Source organism: Salarias fasciatus, chromosome 1, assembly GCF_902148845.1.
Source record: "Salarias fasciatus chromosome 1, fSalaFa1.1, whole genome shotgun sequence".
Classification (NCBI taxonomy): domain Eukaryota; kingdom Metazoa; phylum Chordata; class Actinopteri; order Blenniiformes; family Blenniidae; genus Salarias; species Salarias fasciatus.
The window spans coordinates 36,588,475-36,605,580 of record NC_043745.1 but is presented as its reverse complement, the minus strand read 5'-3'; the positions used below and the strand labels follow the sequence as shown (position 1 = coordinate 36,605,580).

Sequence of the window (17,106 nt, the reverse complement as noted above, 5' to 3'; positions counted from 1 at the left end):
AAACACGAATCACTATTTTACGAAAAAACTGATACTCATAGCTGTTAATTCGATGATACATTGGGCAGCGATTATTGCGATATATTGCCATATCGATATGTCTTCACATATCTCACAGCTCTCGAACTAAGGAGGAAACTGACGCGCACTCGAGTCACATCAGGGACTAATTACCTCTCTCCATGTGTAGTGGGCTGGAAAGCAGAAAAAAGATGCCCCCGGATGAGGAGAAGGGCCTGAAATGCAACTGGCAAACAAATTAATGATCAACTGTGAGCTGTCTCTACTTCGCTGAGGTGGAGGACCCACAAGGGTGAAGAGTCCCTTTTATATATTTTAACACATCATTTCTGCATTTTTGTGTCAAAAAAATTTGGAATGAAACCCTGAATACAATATAGCTATGCTGTAAACATCGAAAGTGGCGAGAACACATTTGCATGGACAGACGACCAAGTCAGAATGCTGTCTCAGTGACTGTCAACTCTAAAACTACCAAGTCCCACGAGGATATGGACTTGGAGTTGTGACACTCTGGACGCTGCCATTGTTATGATCCAGTTACCTGCATATGTGCCTAAGAGAAGTATTTATTCTGGCCGTGCACAGGAGCATCTTCACAGAGGCAGAGTCCAAGCTTTAACATGAACAATCCCCAAAACACAGCTAAAGCTTTGCTTTCTCACTTGAAAATGTGTAAACGGGGCTTTAGATTTCATAATGTTCTGTCATCAGATTGTACGTGAAAAAAAAAAAAAAAAAGTTTTTTTCTGCAGACAGTCGGAGTGTTTCTCAATGTGTTTTCGCCAAGCTGTGTGCCGAAGCGTCATGTCAGGGCTTTGAGTGCAGTGAGTACCTTCTGCTTGACTCTCTTCCTTTAAGATGTTGACGTTATTCAGGAGCACATTCAGACCCTGATGATGTTAAAACTCTTCACGTCTGCTGCAAAGGTCAGTTGAAGCGTTGTTGAAAAGCAAGTGGCTTTCCTCGTATGAGCTCGTCTTTAACAGTACCATACATAACTGCACTGATAATCTATGGGGCATTGACACATGAAGGCGTCCTGCATAAGAAACCTCGATTCCAACCTGTCAGTCAATTGACACACGTTCTGAAAACCATTTCATGAACTGGAGAGTCCACACAAGCAAGTGTGCTGATTTTCCGTGAAGCAAATTTAATGGACATCTATTTTCTTTTCAGTTAAACTGCTATCTGTTTCAATAATTTTAAACAAGTGAAAAATAAAGAACACAGTATTATTGCAGGGTCTTTTGCTTGGATCATGTTGTATATCTCTCCTGCTGTAAACCGCATGCTGTCCAGGCATTACAAGATTGATTTTTCTTTCCTGTTTCTTTCTTTCTTTGCTGTTGATAATTCTCCTCAAGCAACTATCTGTCTGCTACAACCAGTCCTCAGCACAAAGCCAACTTTAACTGGGTCAAAAGTGGTCTCTTGAGAGCATAAAGCAAGATAGTTGCAAGATGAACACAAGCAATCGTAACCTGTCACTGTCAGGCTCCATTCGAACAGTGTCAGGTGAGGCAACATCTTTTTAAAGCAGCTTCAGTGGAATGGGCTTAAAGAGAGGATGTGACCGCTCTGGGCAAACATTTCATGCATAATTTCCTAACTTTGGACAGTGAAGTGTCAGCTTCAGCAGCGTTTCCCAGTATAGCAACGGACGGTTTGGGTTTTCTGGATGCTGTTTCAAGGCCAGCAGTCTTCCAGTGAAAACTGGTGTTTAACTTCAGAATATTTATCATCAAGGAGCTGTCTTTAAATCAGGACAAACAGCAGCGGCTGCACGGTGGTGTAGCGCTTACCACTCGCACCTGGAAGATAAAATATCTGAGTGCTGGATTGGAAGCTTTTCAGTGTAACGTGTGTAACTCTCCCCAAGTGATCATTGGCTCTGTTGACTTTATCTGGGTGATATACTCTACTTGTTGTTAACACATCCCTTCTTATATCAAAATATTTTTATAGTGGCGGAATAAATTGTCTCCCTATCAAAATGATCAAAGATTTAATCTACTTCACCAACAGAACAAACATTACATGATTGGTTTTCGCTGTATAGGTAAAGTAGAATTCTCATGTAGAGCAAAACATTTCAGTGGTAAGAAAGGTAAGTTTGCTTTCTTTGGCAGAAAAAAAAAATAAGTTTTCGAGACAAAAAGCGAGTAAAAAGCTTCCGACTGTGATTCTGCGTGTGCACCATCAGTGGCAGCTCCGCACATGCTTGAGTTCTCTGCAGTCTGGAAGTGGAGGGCTGATCACCTCCTGATCGGACTACAGCATGGAGGGACTGCTGGACGAGGACTGGGCCAACTGTCAGTGCTGTGGGACGAGGGAGAGGCCCACGGCAGAACCTGCTGCTGGCTAGGGAGAGTCGCTTCATGTTCAAGACTCTCAGCTCTGAGAACGATGACGTTAGCATGCCAGACCATGCGCTAGGCCTGGACAGGCCTCTATATGCATGTAATTCTGGTACTTTTACTCTTATGGTTCTTCAATGTAATTTTTTTTTCATTGAATTTTAGCAGGATTATACTGACATTACTTTATGTTAAAAACCGAATTTCAGTCCGATAATGATTACATTTGAACTCAAGTTAGACTTTTTCAGCGAAGTTTGTTTTGGAATACGGCTTGCAGTGAACATAGACACACACACACACACACACACACACACACACACACACACACACACACAGAGATATACACTCACACACCCCTCCTCTCAGTTTTTTCAAAGTTGAACCAGACTTCAGGTTAGGAGAACCATTACACCCCCATTCAACAACTACTGGAAGATTCATGAACAAAGTTATCAAAGGGACTCTGAAGTGAGGTTTCTTGTTTTTATTCCATGGTGCAAATGCTTTTCAGATTCAGCTGATAAATATCTATTACCACAAGCAATCTGCACTGTCCACCACTAACTACCTTCTCTGAGCCTGGCAGAGATGAATCTCCCACTGATTTATGTGGACAACCAAACAATCATAAAAGTAAATACTAAGTGCTGAGAGCAGGGCAATGAAATGCCTGATTTCTCCTCCGGCACACTGCTCTGAGCATCTAAGACATCATCTCCCATTACTTTGATGAAAATTGCATACTATCGGACCACAAGAGTTGGCTCTCTCCCCAAGACTGTTAAATATGAAGCAACTTCCACTCCAATCCTGCTGATCTCTGCATCCTCACACTAATGAATCTTTCACCAGCGAGAGGAGCTTTGTGTTGGAGTGTGTGTGTGTGTGTGTGTGTGTGCGCGCGCCTGTGTGTGTGAGGCCAGGTCTGAAAGCGGCGTCTACCACAGCTTAAGGCCCATTATGCGAACTCAAACCGCGAGCGCGGAGCTCAAAGTGGTGTCACTGAGTGCTTGAACAAACATCCCTGCACTTACTCACTTAAGATTTCAAAACACAAAGCGGATTTTACACTAAGTGTGCTCGTGAAACGCAAATGTATGTTTTATTGCTCGGTGGATAAAAGCTCCCGCCGTAAGCTGAAACCTTTTGAGCATTACGACACACCGGCAATCGCGCTGGGTGCAGCAAAGACTCCTCGGCTACATGGCTGCTAGCATCCTCGCCTCACACTGAGAAACAGTCCCAGTTTGGTATTAGACTGTTTGTAAGTGTGGAGTTTGAATGTTCTCCTCATGTGCCTCGAGTTTTCCCTGAGTACTCCAATTTTCATCCTCAGTCTGGAAAAACATGCATTTGAGGCTAATTGGTGTCTTTCCATCGGCTCCAATCCTCTGAAACTCGCTAGTATGAAAGTTTGAGGACATATAAATTGGGTGAAAAATTACATCTAACAGAGGTGGGGGAAAAAAAAAGACACACACACACGCACACACACACACACACACTTTCAATTTAGCATTTGTGTGGGTGCGCGTTTCATTTTGTGAAGGTGGAATTTGTGATTTACTTGTGCATCTTCAAAAGGTGCAAATCAGCTACTGAGACAAAACCGAGCGTTTTGAAAAAGTTGCTTCTTCAGTGGCTCTGAGCACCGTGGTCGTGTAACCTGGACACCTAAAACACGATGAAAGTTTTGCGGTTTCACATGAAAACAGCCTGAGAGGCACAGTGGAGCAGTGGTTATTCGTCCAGCCTCAAAGCTTAAACATCCTTGATTTGTGTCGGTGTGGAGTTTGTATGTTTTTACTGTATTAACCTGATTTTTCTTGCTTGGGTTACCTCCAGCAGTCCCAGAAACAAACATTTCAGACTAATTTGTGATCTGTAGCTGGAAAAGTGAGTGTGTGTGGCGGGCGGTCTCCGTGACCGGGTGTAGCCCGCCTCCACTCGCCGTCAGATCCCACGACCTACGACCCTCATTTGAACACATTTCTAACAACTCATTAGATTTAAACCTACAAAACAAATCAAATAATTACACTCCTGGGTATGCTTGTACATAATAAGGATAATCAAGAATACCATGTGGCCATCAAAGTGCCAATTCCTCCCTATTTTTCTTCTCAGCTGTGAACCGTTTGGCTCTGTGATAAACCCATAAGTGCTTTGGTGTGTTGTTTTTTTTAACTACTTAATCGGAGGTAATTTTGGCAGTGATTTAAATGAGATCCGACCCACGTCCACATGCACAGGCAGAGTGGACAGATGGAGCGCCCCAGTGATTTTTTTACAGTGAGGGCGCGCTCGCATTTATCAGACAGCCCGTCAACGTGTACAGCGGCGACTGGCGATAATGGAGCTCACAAGTGAAGTGCTGCTATTTGTATGCTAATGAAGTGGGAAGTAATAACTTTATTACCATAAAAAAAAAAGTAGGCTCACAGTTACCTTAAGTTTTCTTTGTTTTACTTGTCTATCTTTCATAAGATCCTCATTTTGCTTATGCACATATTACTTTGAAATTATCATGATGGGGAAACGCAGCGTTGTTGTAATATGGAAAGTCTGTTTTGCTGAGAACCTCAGTCACGGTGTGAGAAAGAATAGAAAGTCTTATCTGCACAATGCTGCATTGGAGGACGGCCAACGTATTGATGGAGAAAGAGGCGTTTAGACGTGATAAGAAACGAAAAACTGCAATAAAAAAAAGCTAAATAAAACTCGAATGTGCATGGCAAATCTTATAGGCATGCATGAAAAACATGCAGAGTAAATTGTGACTGCTCTGAGGAGAGAAAAGCCTCTTAAAGTCAGAATTGCTCCCCAGGATCATGGCAGATAAGACAGTGTGGCGCCGGGGCCGACTTGATGATTCCAAAGTGACGGCAGTGACGGCTTTTCAGAAATCACAACCAGCACAATCTCTGAATGAAGTTGACACGGTGGCTTGAAAGAGCGAGAACAAAAACACAAACAAAAACAAGGCAGCTGCTGTGAAGTACATATCTAAGAAACTAAAGTGAAGTGTGTCTTCGACCGAGTTGGAGTTATTATTTTAGGTGTAATAGCAACAGTCTGATCTTTTGTCCCTGAATACGGAAATAATCCTGACACAGCAGAACTCCTGCTCGACACCGGCGCCCAAATGTCATTGCCTCATGTGAAAACAGAGCCTACAATGAATACCTAATCCTATTTTTCCAATGAATCCTCTTGGCAGTCACCTTGTTTCACTCCTGAAAGGGATTTAAATCCTGAGCTCTTAGTTGAGTCTTCTGCGACCTTCACGTCCAAAGGTACCAAACAAAGACTTTGTCACATTGAGTTAATCATTTTCACGGACAACAAATTTCCACCAAAACTCCTATAATGCCCCAAAGTAGCATTCACTCCCAAAGCCGGGCTACGGTGGAATAAACTCGCCGGACTGCGTGATCCAGACATGTGATTACTCTGTACAGCCTCTGCAGTCGTGTTTGGCCAACTGTTTTATTTGGTGGTAATTATTTGCCGGGCCATTTCTCTCTGAGGGCCGACGCTCGGGGCATCAGGTTGACAAATGGCCACTTGAAAAGGAGGTAATCATCAGTTGACACTCAGAGTCATATAACACGGTGCATTTTGTGCGCTGTGATGTGCGAGAGGTGAAGGTCTGGCCGTCGAGTTTCAGCCACAGAGTGAAATGAATCTCAATGGGAGACGGAGGGGAGGCAAAAAAACAGGAGCCTGCTTTATCTCATCGGGACAGTCAAAGGGAAATATAGACTCCGTCATGACAGAAGCAAATCCCAAACTTGTTTTGCCTTTTTTGTGTTTCAAAACAAGCTTATCGTCGTTTCATCTTGATGTTGTACTTGCTGTGTTTCAACCGGGGTCACTGACAATCAGACTGTCTACATACAACCAGGAGGAGTCCGGACTTTGAGAAGAACAACAGAACTAATTAATACGAATAGAGGATCCACTCCATTAAACTCTGCATGTTGGAGGTCATTACTTTTTTGCATGTTGGCTCTTTGACACGGCTGAGTGACGCGCTCAAATGAAACGGCGCCGTTGTTAACGGTATTAATTACCTGCGCTTTCCCTGCAATGGCGAGTCAAGATGTCTGCTGTGAAAAGGCCCATTGGTCATGCCTCTGGCAAAATGAAAGGGCTGTAAAATCACATTCTGCATTCAGCCTGCATTATTCATTCATGACCGCCATGAATGGAGCTGCTGGGGAAAAAAATAAATAAATATAATTGTTTCAACATCGCAATCAGCTCTGATTACAACAGCGCCACGCGTCCGCCGCGGCAAATTATGTGGCTCGGAATTTCAGCTGCAGTAAATGTTCACTGGTAACATTACTGCAGCTCCGTTTGGAGACGGTGCTGTCAGCCGAATTTCAATCCTAAAAGCAAAGTTAAAGTTGATTTGTGTGTGTGTATGCATGTTCACCTGGATCCATGCCTGCACGCATATCCACATGTGTACCTTTATCAACATACATCTTGTAAAACATACTTCAATATTCAATCAAACGAAGAACAGGCAAAACGTTTGCAACTGAAGTGAAATAAAATAAAGTGAAATGACTCATTTTTGTGTCCGCCACCTTAATTCCAGCTCCGTTCTTCGGAGAAAAAGTTCACTGCAGAAGCCTTTTTGTTGAGTAATATGTAAAAGGTTGCGAGTTGACAGCTGTGTTCCTGGCATTCAAACTAAAGCCAAAACAATAAATCTGATATTTAAAGAGAGGGGAACTCAAACGCACTGCTTTGCACGCTATTCTCCCTGATAGTAATGGTTAAAATATTAAATGGTCTGCTTTTTTCCCTCAGTGAACACTGTGATCTCTTCACACCAGATAAACGAGAGCTATAACTGCTCGTCTTTGACAGGGCGCGTATTGACGTGTGTTAGTTCAAGGACGGCTCTGCAGCCGACGAGCGTATCGCTCAACACACTCATTAAAATATGAAAAAGACGGGATCTTATTTTTCACACAAAGCGCAGAGCTTCCTATGGAAAAGCGTTAAATCAGAGGGAAAGTGGAGTGGATAGTGAATTACCTTGGCATGTGGCTGCTGAAAGGTGACTCTGGAGCTGTTGATGAGCGATGAGTATCTGAACAAGTGGGTGGGGGAGGTGGGAAATCTGTGGCTGCTGCTGGGCTGGTTATGCAGGACGGCTGAGAAGCAGATGTGAACTGTGTCCTTCAGCGCCTTCAGCTGAGACTCCTGTCCACAAACAACATTACACACACACACACACACACACACAAAGATTTCAGTCTGCCCCCACAACACATTGCATTGACACGAGAAATTCACTTAAGCATTAGAGTCATAAGAGGCCATGCTTTAAAGTGAAAAGAAAAACAACCCCAAAAGGCTACGAGGCATCGTTAAGTGAGACATGAAAGCAACTTACAAAAACAATAAGAGGAAAGAATGTTCAAAATAATTCACTCTCAGCACACAATTTTAGAGCTTCTTTCGGATTTTACAATGACTCTTTAGATCAGGGGTATCAAACACATTTTAATTCAGAAGGCCAAATCAGCCCTGTTTCCATTTGACCGGTCCAAACTGGTATAAAAATAACTTTTAGATTTAAACTTTTTCTTTGCGGTGGCGCGAAGTACGTGCGATGAAAATGTCTCTGTTTTCACAGAACCAAGCAGCTGATACTGAAATTGGTAAGAAGAAGCCTGTTTTACTGAAACATTCTGTATGGGCTCAGTATTAGGCCATAAATATTATAAATATTTCACAGCGGTAAATTTAGCAAAAATCTGCCCCAAAAAATTCAGGTAAATGTGGAAAAGGATATGCATGGTTGCACAAAAGATTTGCATTTGTAATAATAATAATAATAATAATAATAATAAAAGTTCCTTTACAAACATCCTGCAAAGCAAAAAAACTACATGCAAAACTTTAAAGTTGCCGTTGTGAATTTCATCTTTACACTTTTATGTGATTGGATGGCGACAAATTGAACTGTTCAATCAGGGCGCAGGCAACTTTCCGCAGAGTTTCATTTTCTATTATTTGTTTATTTAACACAAGTCAGGGAATAAATCAGCAGTCTGACAGGAGCCTCTGGTGGGCTGGTTTTGTCCAATCAGCCTGATGTTTGACACCACTTCCTTAGATTTACAACACTGCTTTAAGTAATCGGCATTTTTCAGACTCTGGTGCTAATTTAACCCGTCTAACTCAGCCCCATTAGGAGAGCGTCGGTAAACACGTGCATAAATATTCAATTACAGCTGCTGTATGTGTTCAAAGTGTTGGAGTTATGAATTGTAAACATATGTTTCCTAATTAAAAAAAAATGGTAATGCTCACCTTGTTATTTCTGTTCGACATTTAACCTCAACTCTCAAACCTCCTCTCTCTGAAGCAGGAAATTATCCCGACTAATATGATACTGATTTTAGATGTCGTTTCTCCATTTGATGTTGATATTGCGGTGTTTAAATAGGTCAGATGGGACGAGTTAAAAGTTAAAACCTGCTGTAAAATCACATCAGACCTAGGCATATTCTAATTGCAACTGCAAATGCATAAAATGAAATTAAAGCATAATTCATCTGTGATTCCACGCTTAATTGCGTTTACCTTATCCAGCGCGGTCTTTTCCAGCTCCTCCTTGGCGACGGTTAACTTGTGCTCCAGGTCCATTAGCTGCTGCCCCTGCAGACAGACACGAATTGTGAATCAACTGTGCAAACAAAGCTCACCCCCACCCCCACCTCGCCTTTCCACTAATATCAATATTAAAAATCTATCACACAGAGCCATTGAGGCTCCACTTTATGAGTCTGCGAATCATCACTTTTGTTCGGTCTTTCTAAACTGTGCGATGACAGACACACACACCCACACACACACGCACACAAACACACACACACACTGGAGCACTCAGACCTCATGTATATTATATGTCTTTGGCACTCAAGGAACCTCTCAGGTCCTCGCATCAGTAAGAAGACTGAGACAGGATGTTCTTAATTCTCACAGTATTGTGCAGGCTTTATGTGAAAGTTGAAGGACATTTTCCGGTCAGAAAAGTTCACAAAAGTTCCCTCTGTGTGACGCGTTTGAGGCGAGTTAAAGTTAACTCATGGTTTTGTTCTATTTTGGCTGGCAGATACCAGATTATTACATCCACAACACCTGCTGCTTCTTGATTCTGGAGCAACTCGTGCCACCAACCTGTGGTTCAAACTGGAATTACAAGACTGAAGAAGATGAGAAAATGTGGACATCTGGCAGGTTTTAGAAAATATGAGCTGCACGTTGTGTATTTAGTTTGTTTTCTCGACTTGTAGCGACATCATCTCTACTGAGTCCAGGTTTGGACATTATATGCCGGTTTTTCATTTTGCTTTGCACTCCAAAGATGCTTTTCAAGGACTGTTGAAACAGATGTGGCTGCCACTCTGTAGGTCTGCAGCGATGGCCTGGTGAAACGTCTATGCTCAACACTGACTTCAGCCACAGTCGGCTCAGATCGCCGTCAGCACCATTTGACGATAAGTTTGATAAACTGGGATGAAATATGGAGAAATGTTATATGAGCAGCACATCACAGAAAGCAGAAAGACCTCTGAGATGAGCTTACTGTCTAATTTGATGGGTTATTTAACATAATACACATTTTACCTTTTAGGATGAGTTTGAAAATATATTTTTTTTTTGTCTGGGTTTAAAAAAAACCCCGACATTTAAGTTTTCAAAGTGCGTTTGATTTCTATTCTCTGGCTTCACAGCTATATATAGCTGGGCACAATCTGCATAACCACTGAAGTCTTTTCTGGTTCTGCTGTATATCTTAAACATTTACAAGGTGAGACGATCAGTACACAATAGCTAATTTTGCTTGCAATAAAGACAGTGACAGAATTGTCTCTGGCAAAGAGGGGATAATATTGGAAGAGCGACCTCAATCACACGGTATTAAGAAGATGACTTTGGTACTCGAGAGGCTTTCGTGAAAATGACCTCTTCTCTGCTTTATGAAGCACAAAACCAAAACAGGGATCATCAACTGAGAGCTACTTAAGGCAGGAGTGTGAAACATATTTCAGCTCAGGGGCCACATGCAGCCAAGTTTCATATTGAGTGAACCCAACCAGCAAAATAATAACCTTTAGGTTGAAACTTTAAATATTGTCTTTGTTGTGACTCAGAGTTTATATGATAAAATGTCCTAATTACAACCAAGCCATTCTGTCATGACTTTGCAAAAACATGTATAATGCTACAATTATAAAATAGCTGTAGACATTTTACTGTTTTCCCCACATCCATTGTCGAGATCGTAGTGTTTATTTGGTCATGATTGTTTGTATTTTTGAAAATAACGACAATTTTATCACTTACACTCCGCAGTACAGCAAAGAAAAAATGTAAAGTTTAAATTTAATGATCATTATTATTGTTCTATTTGACTGGTCCGGCCCACTCAAGATGAAATGGGAATGTATGTGGACCCTGAACTTAAATGTGTTCGACACCTCTGATCTTTAAGTTTAAACTTTAAACGTACACTGAAGATCTGCCTCTCACACATTAAAAACAAGCAAAAACTTTTCACAGTTACACAATCTGACCTCGTAAACCAAGAAGCCTTTTAAGAAAAACATATTTTCTTGAGTTCAGTGTTTGGCCTGGACAGCACACACAAAAGGGCAGTCTTCAGTAAATGAACCAGAATTAGACCGAGTGAAGATCAGAGCTCCCTCTGAGGAGTCTTTCATTATTGATAAACTCATCAGCGAGGAGAAAATGGTCCGGGATCATTTGCATGCAGTTTATGTAAAAGTGGCCTTGGTGCTGGACTTTGAGCCGTGAACTTTCATTGGGCGGCTTTTAACTGGCCTCTTAAAATGATAAACTGCACTAGACTTAACATTTTGAGACACTCAAGGTCAGGGAACGGAACAAACAGCCTCGACAAACCCAGCGTGTGTATGGAATGCTTGGAAGGCGGCGATGAGGCTGACGGATGGTTTGTGGTGAGTTTTATGGGCTCATATGGAGCTCCGGTGACTTTTGCGACACGGTAGGGACACTTGGCATGTTCAGTGGTTTTTATCTCGTTTGCGTCTCAATTTTCTGCCGGCAAGGAGGTGATTTTAATGATGAACATGTCCGTCAGTGCCGCTCTGGACAGCGCCTGACAGGTGAGTCGTTGAGCTACACGAGCACATTTAGGAAGATCTTAGTCACGGGTTGGTCTGATAAATTATAGATTATAAAACATAATGTGCTTTTTAGTCCGACGTGGTGAGAGAATCAATAAGACAACCATTTACGATGGAGTCTCTTTATTTATTTACTGCTTCAATACATTATTAATGATGATGGGATATATGAAATCAGTAATTTGTTCAGTGCTACGTGGCCAGTAGAGCTGATATGGCAACCCTCCTTTTTCTGTTGTCGGTCTGGGGATGAAAATACAGCAGCGATGTTGCCATACCAGTAAGTGGCAGTACAACTGTTTGCCTGTGTGACAGATTGCAGCCTCACCAGACAGCCATGCTTAGCAAATGGTGCTAAGTGCTATGCTAAGCAGAGCATGTCACGTCGCTGTGGAGGGTTTTTACACTTTCAGCTGAAGACGGCGTCTCTGCTGTTTGGAAAACATGCTCCGAGAGGAGGAAAAATGTGTTTGTGTTTCACCACAGTCAACAGCAAAAACACAAGAGGAGGCTGAGCTCCTCGGAGCTGAATGTGGAAAAGCTGCTCGACAAGGAACTGCTGGCGCTTTACTGTATACTGGTATAAGAATCCAGCACAAATCGAAAGGCACCAAATATTCCATTATAGTGCTTATTTAATAGAATACAAAGTGTGAAGAGCTGGCCATAGGCTGTGATTGGTCCACACATCACATCATTTGCACGTGTGCTCCACAATCACGCTGCCAACATAAATTATGACCCCGCTTACTGGAAGCTTCAAGTTGAAATGCATAATTTTTGTGTTTATGCTTCGGAAAGTTTTTGCGTTTAGACAGCAACATTTCAAAAACAATTTCTACTGACAAGAAAACCGCAGGAACACTGGAAGTGGTGCAGTTTTCATGTTGGGCCACTAGTGGGAGCTGTTTGTTTTTTACAATGAAATTATACACATACGAGCACAGGGAACACTATGACGTAAATATTAACAGTGGGGAGCACAAAGACATACGCATTCAACGTTGGATTGTTATTGCAGTGACTGTCAACTGTAAAACTACCAAGTCCAGGAGAATCTGGACCGGGACCAGAACCAGGAGAATCTGGACTGGGAGTCATGACTCTGGACATGGAGGAAAACGTTGCTGTGGTCCGTCGACTTGTACTTGACAGTGGGAGCCGTTTTCATAAAGTTGTGCTCTCAGTGTCTCTTATGACTATTGTTGTATCAACTCCCAAAACAAAATGAAAGTTCTCTGTTTTCGCTTATGTAGTATAGTATAAATAGGGCCTAAAATTTCTAAATTTGTGACACATTCAACTCTTTTTTGTTTAGTGTGTGCTTACAAAAAAAAAAAAAAAAAGGAAAGAAAAAAAAAACTCTATGATCGAGAACCGAGAACCAAAACATAAAATGAGAAGCTGGTCTGGTGTTCGCTTTGGATCCAGACTTTGGACACGATTACTCTTTCTATAATTAAATATTCTTGTACAAAAGCTAAAAACAGGTTGAAATTTATACATAAAAGCAATGTCCTTCACTGAAGCGACATATTTTCATATTGTGTCTTGTTATATTCGAAATGCAACAATTTACTTGATTTTAGAAGGAATTTAGCATTTCTGTAGCAAAGTTTAAAATCCTACCTGTGAAATAATTTCTCTAATATTTCAAAAAGTTTGTTGCTTCACTTGATCTCTGCAGCGTGTGTGTTTTGACAAATTAGCCCTTGCTGTGTGGATTTTGACACTAATTTACAAGCAATACATTAACAAGCTTTCACTGCTGCATCAGCCCGAACCTCAGCGATAAAATGTCCAAGGCAAAAAATATAGTATTTCATCTTATGATCTGAATAAGTTGTCGAACCCAAGACTTGATTATTAATGCAGGCACATTTCTACATCAGTGTAACAATCCTGATCACCTGTCCAGGGTGACGAGCGGCCCGGTTTTAGCCCGAGAGCCATATGTTTGATGTCTCTGTTCTACACTGTGGTTGCAAAACACATTTGTGGTCTCAAGTCACCAAAATTTACCACAAACAAACAAAATAATCTTTTTTGAAATCCAAATACAGGCAGTAAATAAACAAGTCCGTGTCACATCAGTCAGTTATATCACTAATTGGGAGTTTGGGGACATTTTTTTTAAAATTCAAGTGGAAATTTTGGATCATGCTTAGTTAATTTTTTTTTTTTTGAAAAAATATAAAAGAGGGAAAATTAAAGAAACAGTGCTTTAACAAAGTTTGCAAAGTCTTCAGAGATCCACAGTGGAATTATTTTCAACTGGAGAGATACTGATGGGCACTGAAGAAATGAAAAGAGAAGAAAAGCCAATTTCTGAAAAGCGTTGACAGATTATTGGATATATTCAGCTAAATTGCTGGCAGTGCGCTTTATAACGTGATCACATCCGTTGGCATGAGGAATAATTTCCATCAGAACAGCAGTGCAGAATGATGCACTTGGAGCTGTCATCCATGCATATGTTTACATTATGGTTTCATTGAGGATGATAAATGCTGCGGGGCCCTGTAAAGTGCAAAGCAGTGAATGACCACGAGTAAAGGCTGAACTGACTTTCGGGAAATGAGAAAAAAAAAAAAAAAAAGGAATTGCAGCTTGTTGGGTTTCTAAGCATCTGAACATTCTTTGTATTTGTATGCGTGTTGCGTTCCAGCAGGGAGCCATTACATCCATTACACAGAGCATCATCAGCTGATGGTCCTCTGAGGGCTGCGGGCGAATGTCTACTGACCCAGAAATGTTGACTTTCAGGGTTACTGCTCCGAGTCCAAAGCTCCATATTTCTGTGCTAAGTCCATTATCTGGGTGTGGGGTCAGTGGGGGACGAGTCACTCTGCCAGACGCGACCAGCGACTTCATCAAGCCGTCATTTTTGTCTCTCTCTGTTTTTTTGTCTTCTAAACTCAAGGAGAAACAGCTCAAGGGGAGGATGTGAAAGTGGACTGATGGGAGAAAGGAAGATGTGAAGGCTTGGATGCGGCTCCTCTGCCAAAATTGCTCGTCTCACAGGGAAACGCAGCGGAGACACAGTGGGCTCTGCCAACGTTTTTAATGTTGGCACCGAGCCGGTGGATGAGAACCTGCATTTTTGTCGTGTTTACAGTTTAGTTCCTGGACTGAAACCGACGACCAGAACACTAATATCACTGGGCGACTTTAAGAAAAATGATTTCACAGTGCAGCTTTTTTCATGGTTCTAACTGTCAATTCTCAGACTGAACGGTTCCTGAGATAGAATAATTAAGATGGGAGGTGTCTTGATTTTGCTTGGTCTGGGATTGTTCTTGTGTACTGTGACACTGTGTTGTGAAATGCACTTTGATACGGTACAACAGCTGTCATAACCAATTCAATTGCCTCCCGGTCAAGGTGCCGTGACTGACGTCCCCCCTGTGAGGCTGATGACATTTCTCTATCTTGAGTGACTTCTCTCTACTTCCTGCTCCGCGGTCCCCTGCTGGGCTTTTGATCACAGCGCGTGGGGAATACAGATGAGTTTTCAGGAACAGCCAGAAGGATCGAGGGGGTCAGAGTGACATGATGCATTTCTCTCTGACCTTTCCATTGGAAGAAAAAACTGATTTTTGGGTGTTTGTCATTTCTCACAGATGTCTGCTTTCACGAGAGACGGCGGATGATCAAATTAGCCCCCATCTTTCTGTAACTACAAATCACCACAGACCATCGTGCTTTAAAGGTCCACGTGAACTGTTTGGTGACATTGAGCAATAACGTTGTTTTGCATGAGTGACTGATGCAATTTAGAGTCGACGATTTACGAGCGGCGACACCGAGCAAACAAGTCGATGCATCCATCATTCCCAGGCTGGAACGGGAACAAAGAGCAGCACATCCGAGGACAGATCTCTCAGGTGCTGGTCTGGAGGCATACGCTCGGGTCAGGACAATTGAATCCTTTTGTTGTTGTCTGACACGGCTTTAAGGAAGGATTGGTTTAAAGCTGCGACACACACACACACACACACACATTTAAGGAATGGCATTGCCGGGCATTGTGGCAGAAATGTCGACTGACATTTTAACACTGCAAACAAGGCCTGAAAGGTCAGTCCATGTTGCAGTAAATGCCAATAAATATCGTGTGACTGCTCAGATCTGAGAACATTTAGTCCTTCCAATGCGAGGGGCAGTCAGGTATGTTTGAGTGGGCAGCAGAATGAAACTGTTCCTTTTCGTGCATTTACAGGAAGTGTGCGATCAGTTTCTGGAGTGCTGAAGTACACCCCATCTTCACTGAACTGTAACGATGAGGTTCCTTTATAACGGAAACACTTTCAAGTCAAAGCACAAAAATTTTTATTGGTTTGTGTTTTTTCAATTTGCATGACAACGATGCTCGGATCCACAGAAAAAAACACCTTTTTGAGAACAGCTTCCAAAGTGCAACTTTTCTAAAATGTTCCTGTTGTGTTGATGTGTAGATGGGTGAAAATCACACAGAAATACAGGGCAGAAATACACATGATGGGCAGTATGCACCACATCAGCCGCAAACATTGTTTTGCTACTAAGTCTGTCAGCAATTGTCCCTATCAAATAAATAAATAAATAAATAAATAAATAAATAAATAAATAAATAAATAAATAGCAACGGCGTCCAGAGTGTCATGCCTTCCAGTACATTTTCTCCTGAGTCTCGGTAGTTTTAGGGTTCAGAGTCACCAATGATAACAATCCAACTGACTCGTCTGTCCATACAAATGTCTGTGTTCTCACCGTGGTTAATGTTAGTTGTTCTCTATGTATGTTTGTAACGGCTCAACATGAAAACTGCATCGTTCTCAGCGTTTCTGCTGTTTCTGTGTGATCACAGTTTGATGCCAAAATGTTTCTGAGTACACAAGAACCTCATGCATTCTGAAGGATTCCCTCAGAGGGGAATCAGAGGACAACACTTCACAGAACGTGAACTTATATGGTGGCCAGCTGACTTTTGGGGCTGCTGCTGTCTTGCTGGAAGGGACTTTGTAAATGCAAAGTGAATTAATTGGAGGACCTTCTGTGATGGGATCATCCTTTCAAGGTGGTCCGAAGTACCTGTTTACCCTTGGTCTGGAGCTACCACAAAGCCACCCACCTTCAGTTTGAGCTTACCTTAAAAATTAAATCCTTTTTCCCGTACCGCAGTTCTTTCAGTTGAGCCTGGATTTTTTTGGACTGCAAGAGGAAGATAAGGAAAATAAGTGTTAGCTTATTCAAATAGCGAAATTGGTTTTAGATCACGTAGCAGGATTCTGCCAGCTGCAGCAGAAGACTCCTTTGTGAGTGTTCCCTGGGCATAGCTCTGGCTTAAAGCAAGGGCCTACTGAGAGGAAGAAAATATCAAATCTACCCTTCACTGAACTGCATAGTCCACACAATGATGCAGTCATGCACTGGCTTCTTGCCCACTGTCTAAACCTGAATTCTCACTCCCACTACACACATTACTGCGGCCGTCAACACACACATGCAGCCTCTCAGGGTTACGGCCGGCT

At 42.1% G+C, this 17,106-nt stretch overlaps 1 protein-coding gene across 2 annotated transcripts in view; it reads right to left on the bottom strand.

Annotated features, from left to right (window-relative positions):
• Positions 1 to 17,106, bottom strand: part of luzp2 (leucine zipper protein 2) — a 207,912-nt gene that overhangs the window by 15,151 nt on the left and 175,655 nt on the right. For both annotated transcript variants that reach the window (XM_030092522.1, XM_030092532.1), the window contains exons 7-9: positions 16,724 to 16,786; positions 9,003 to 9,077; positions 7,446 to 7,613 (exon numbers count right to left, since the gene is read on the bottom strand). In XM_030092522.1, coding sequence (XP_029948382.1) covers positions 7,446 to 7,613; positions 9,003 to 9,077; positions 16,724 to 16,786 — 306 coding nt within the window. The remainder of the gene's footprint in view (positions 1 to 7,445; positions 7,614 to 9,002; positions 9,078 to 16,723; positions 16,787 to 17,106) is intronic.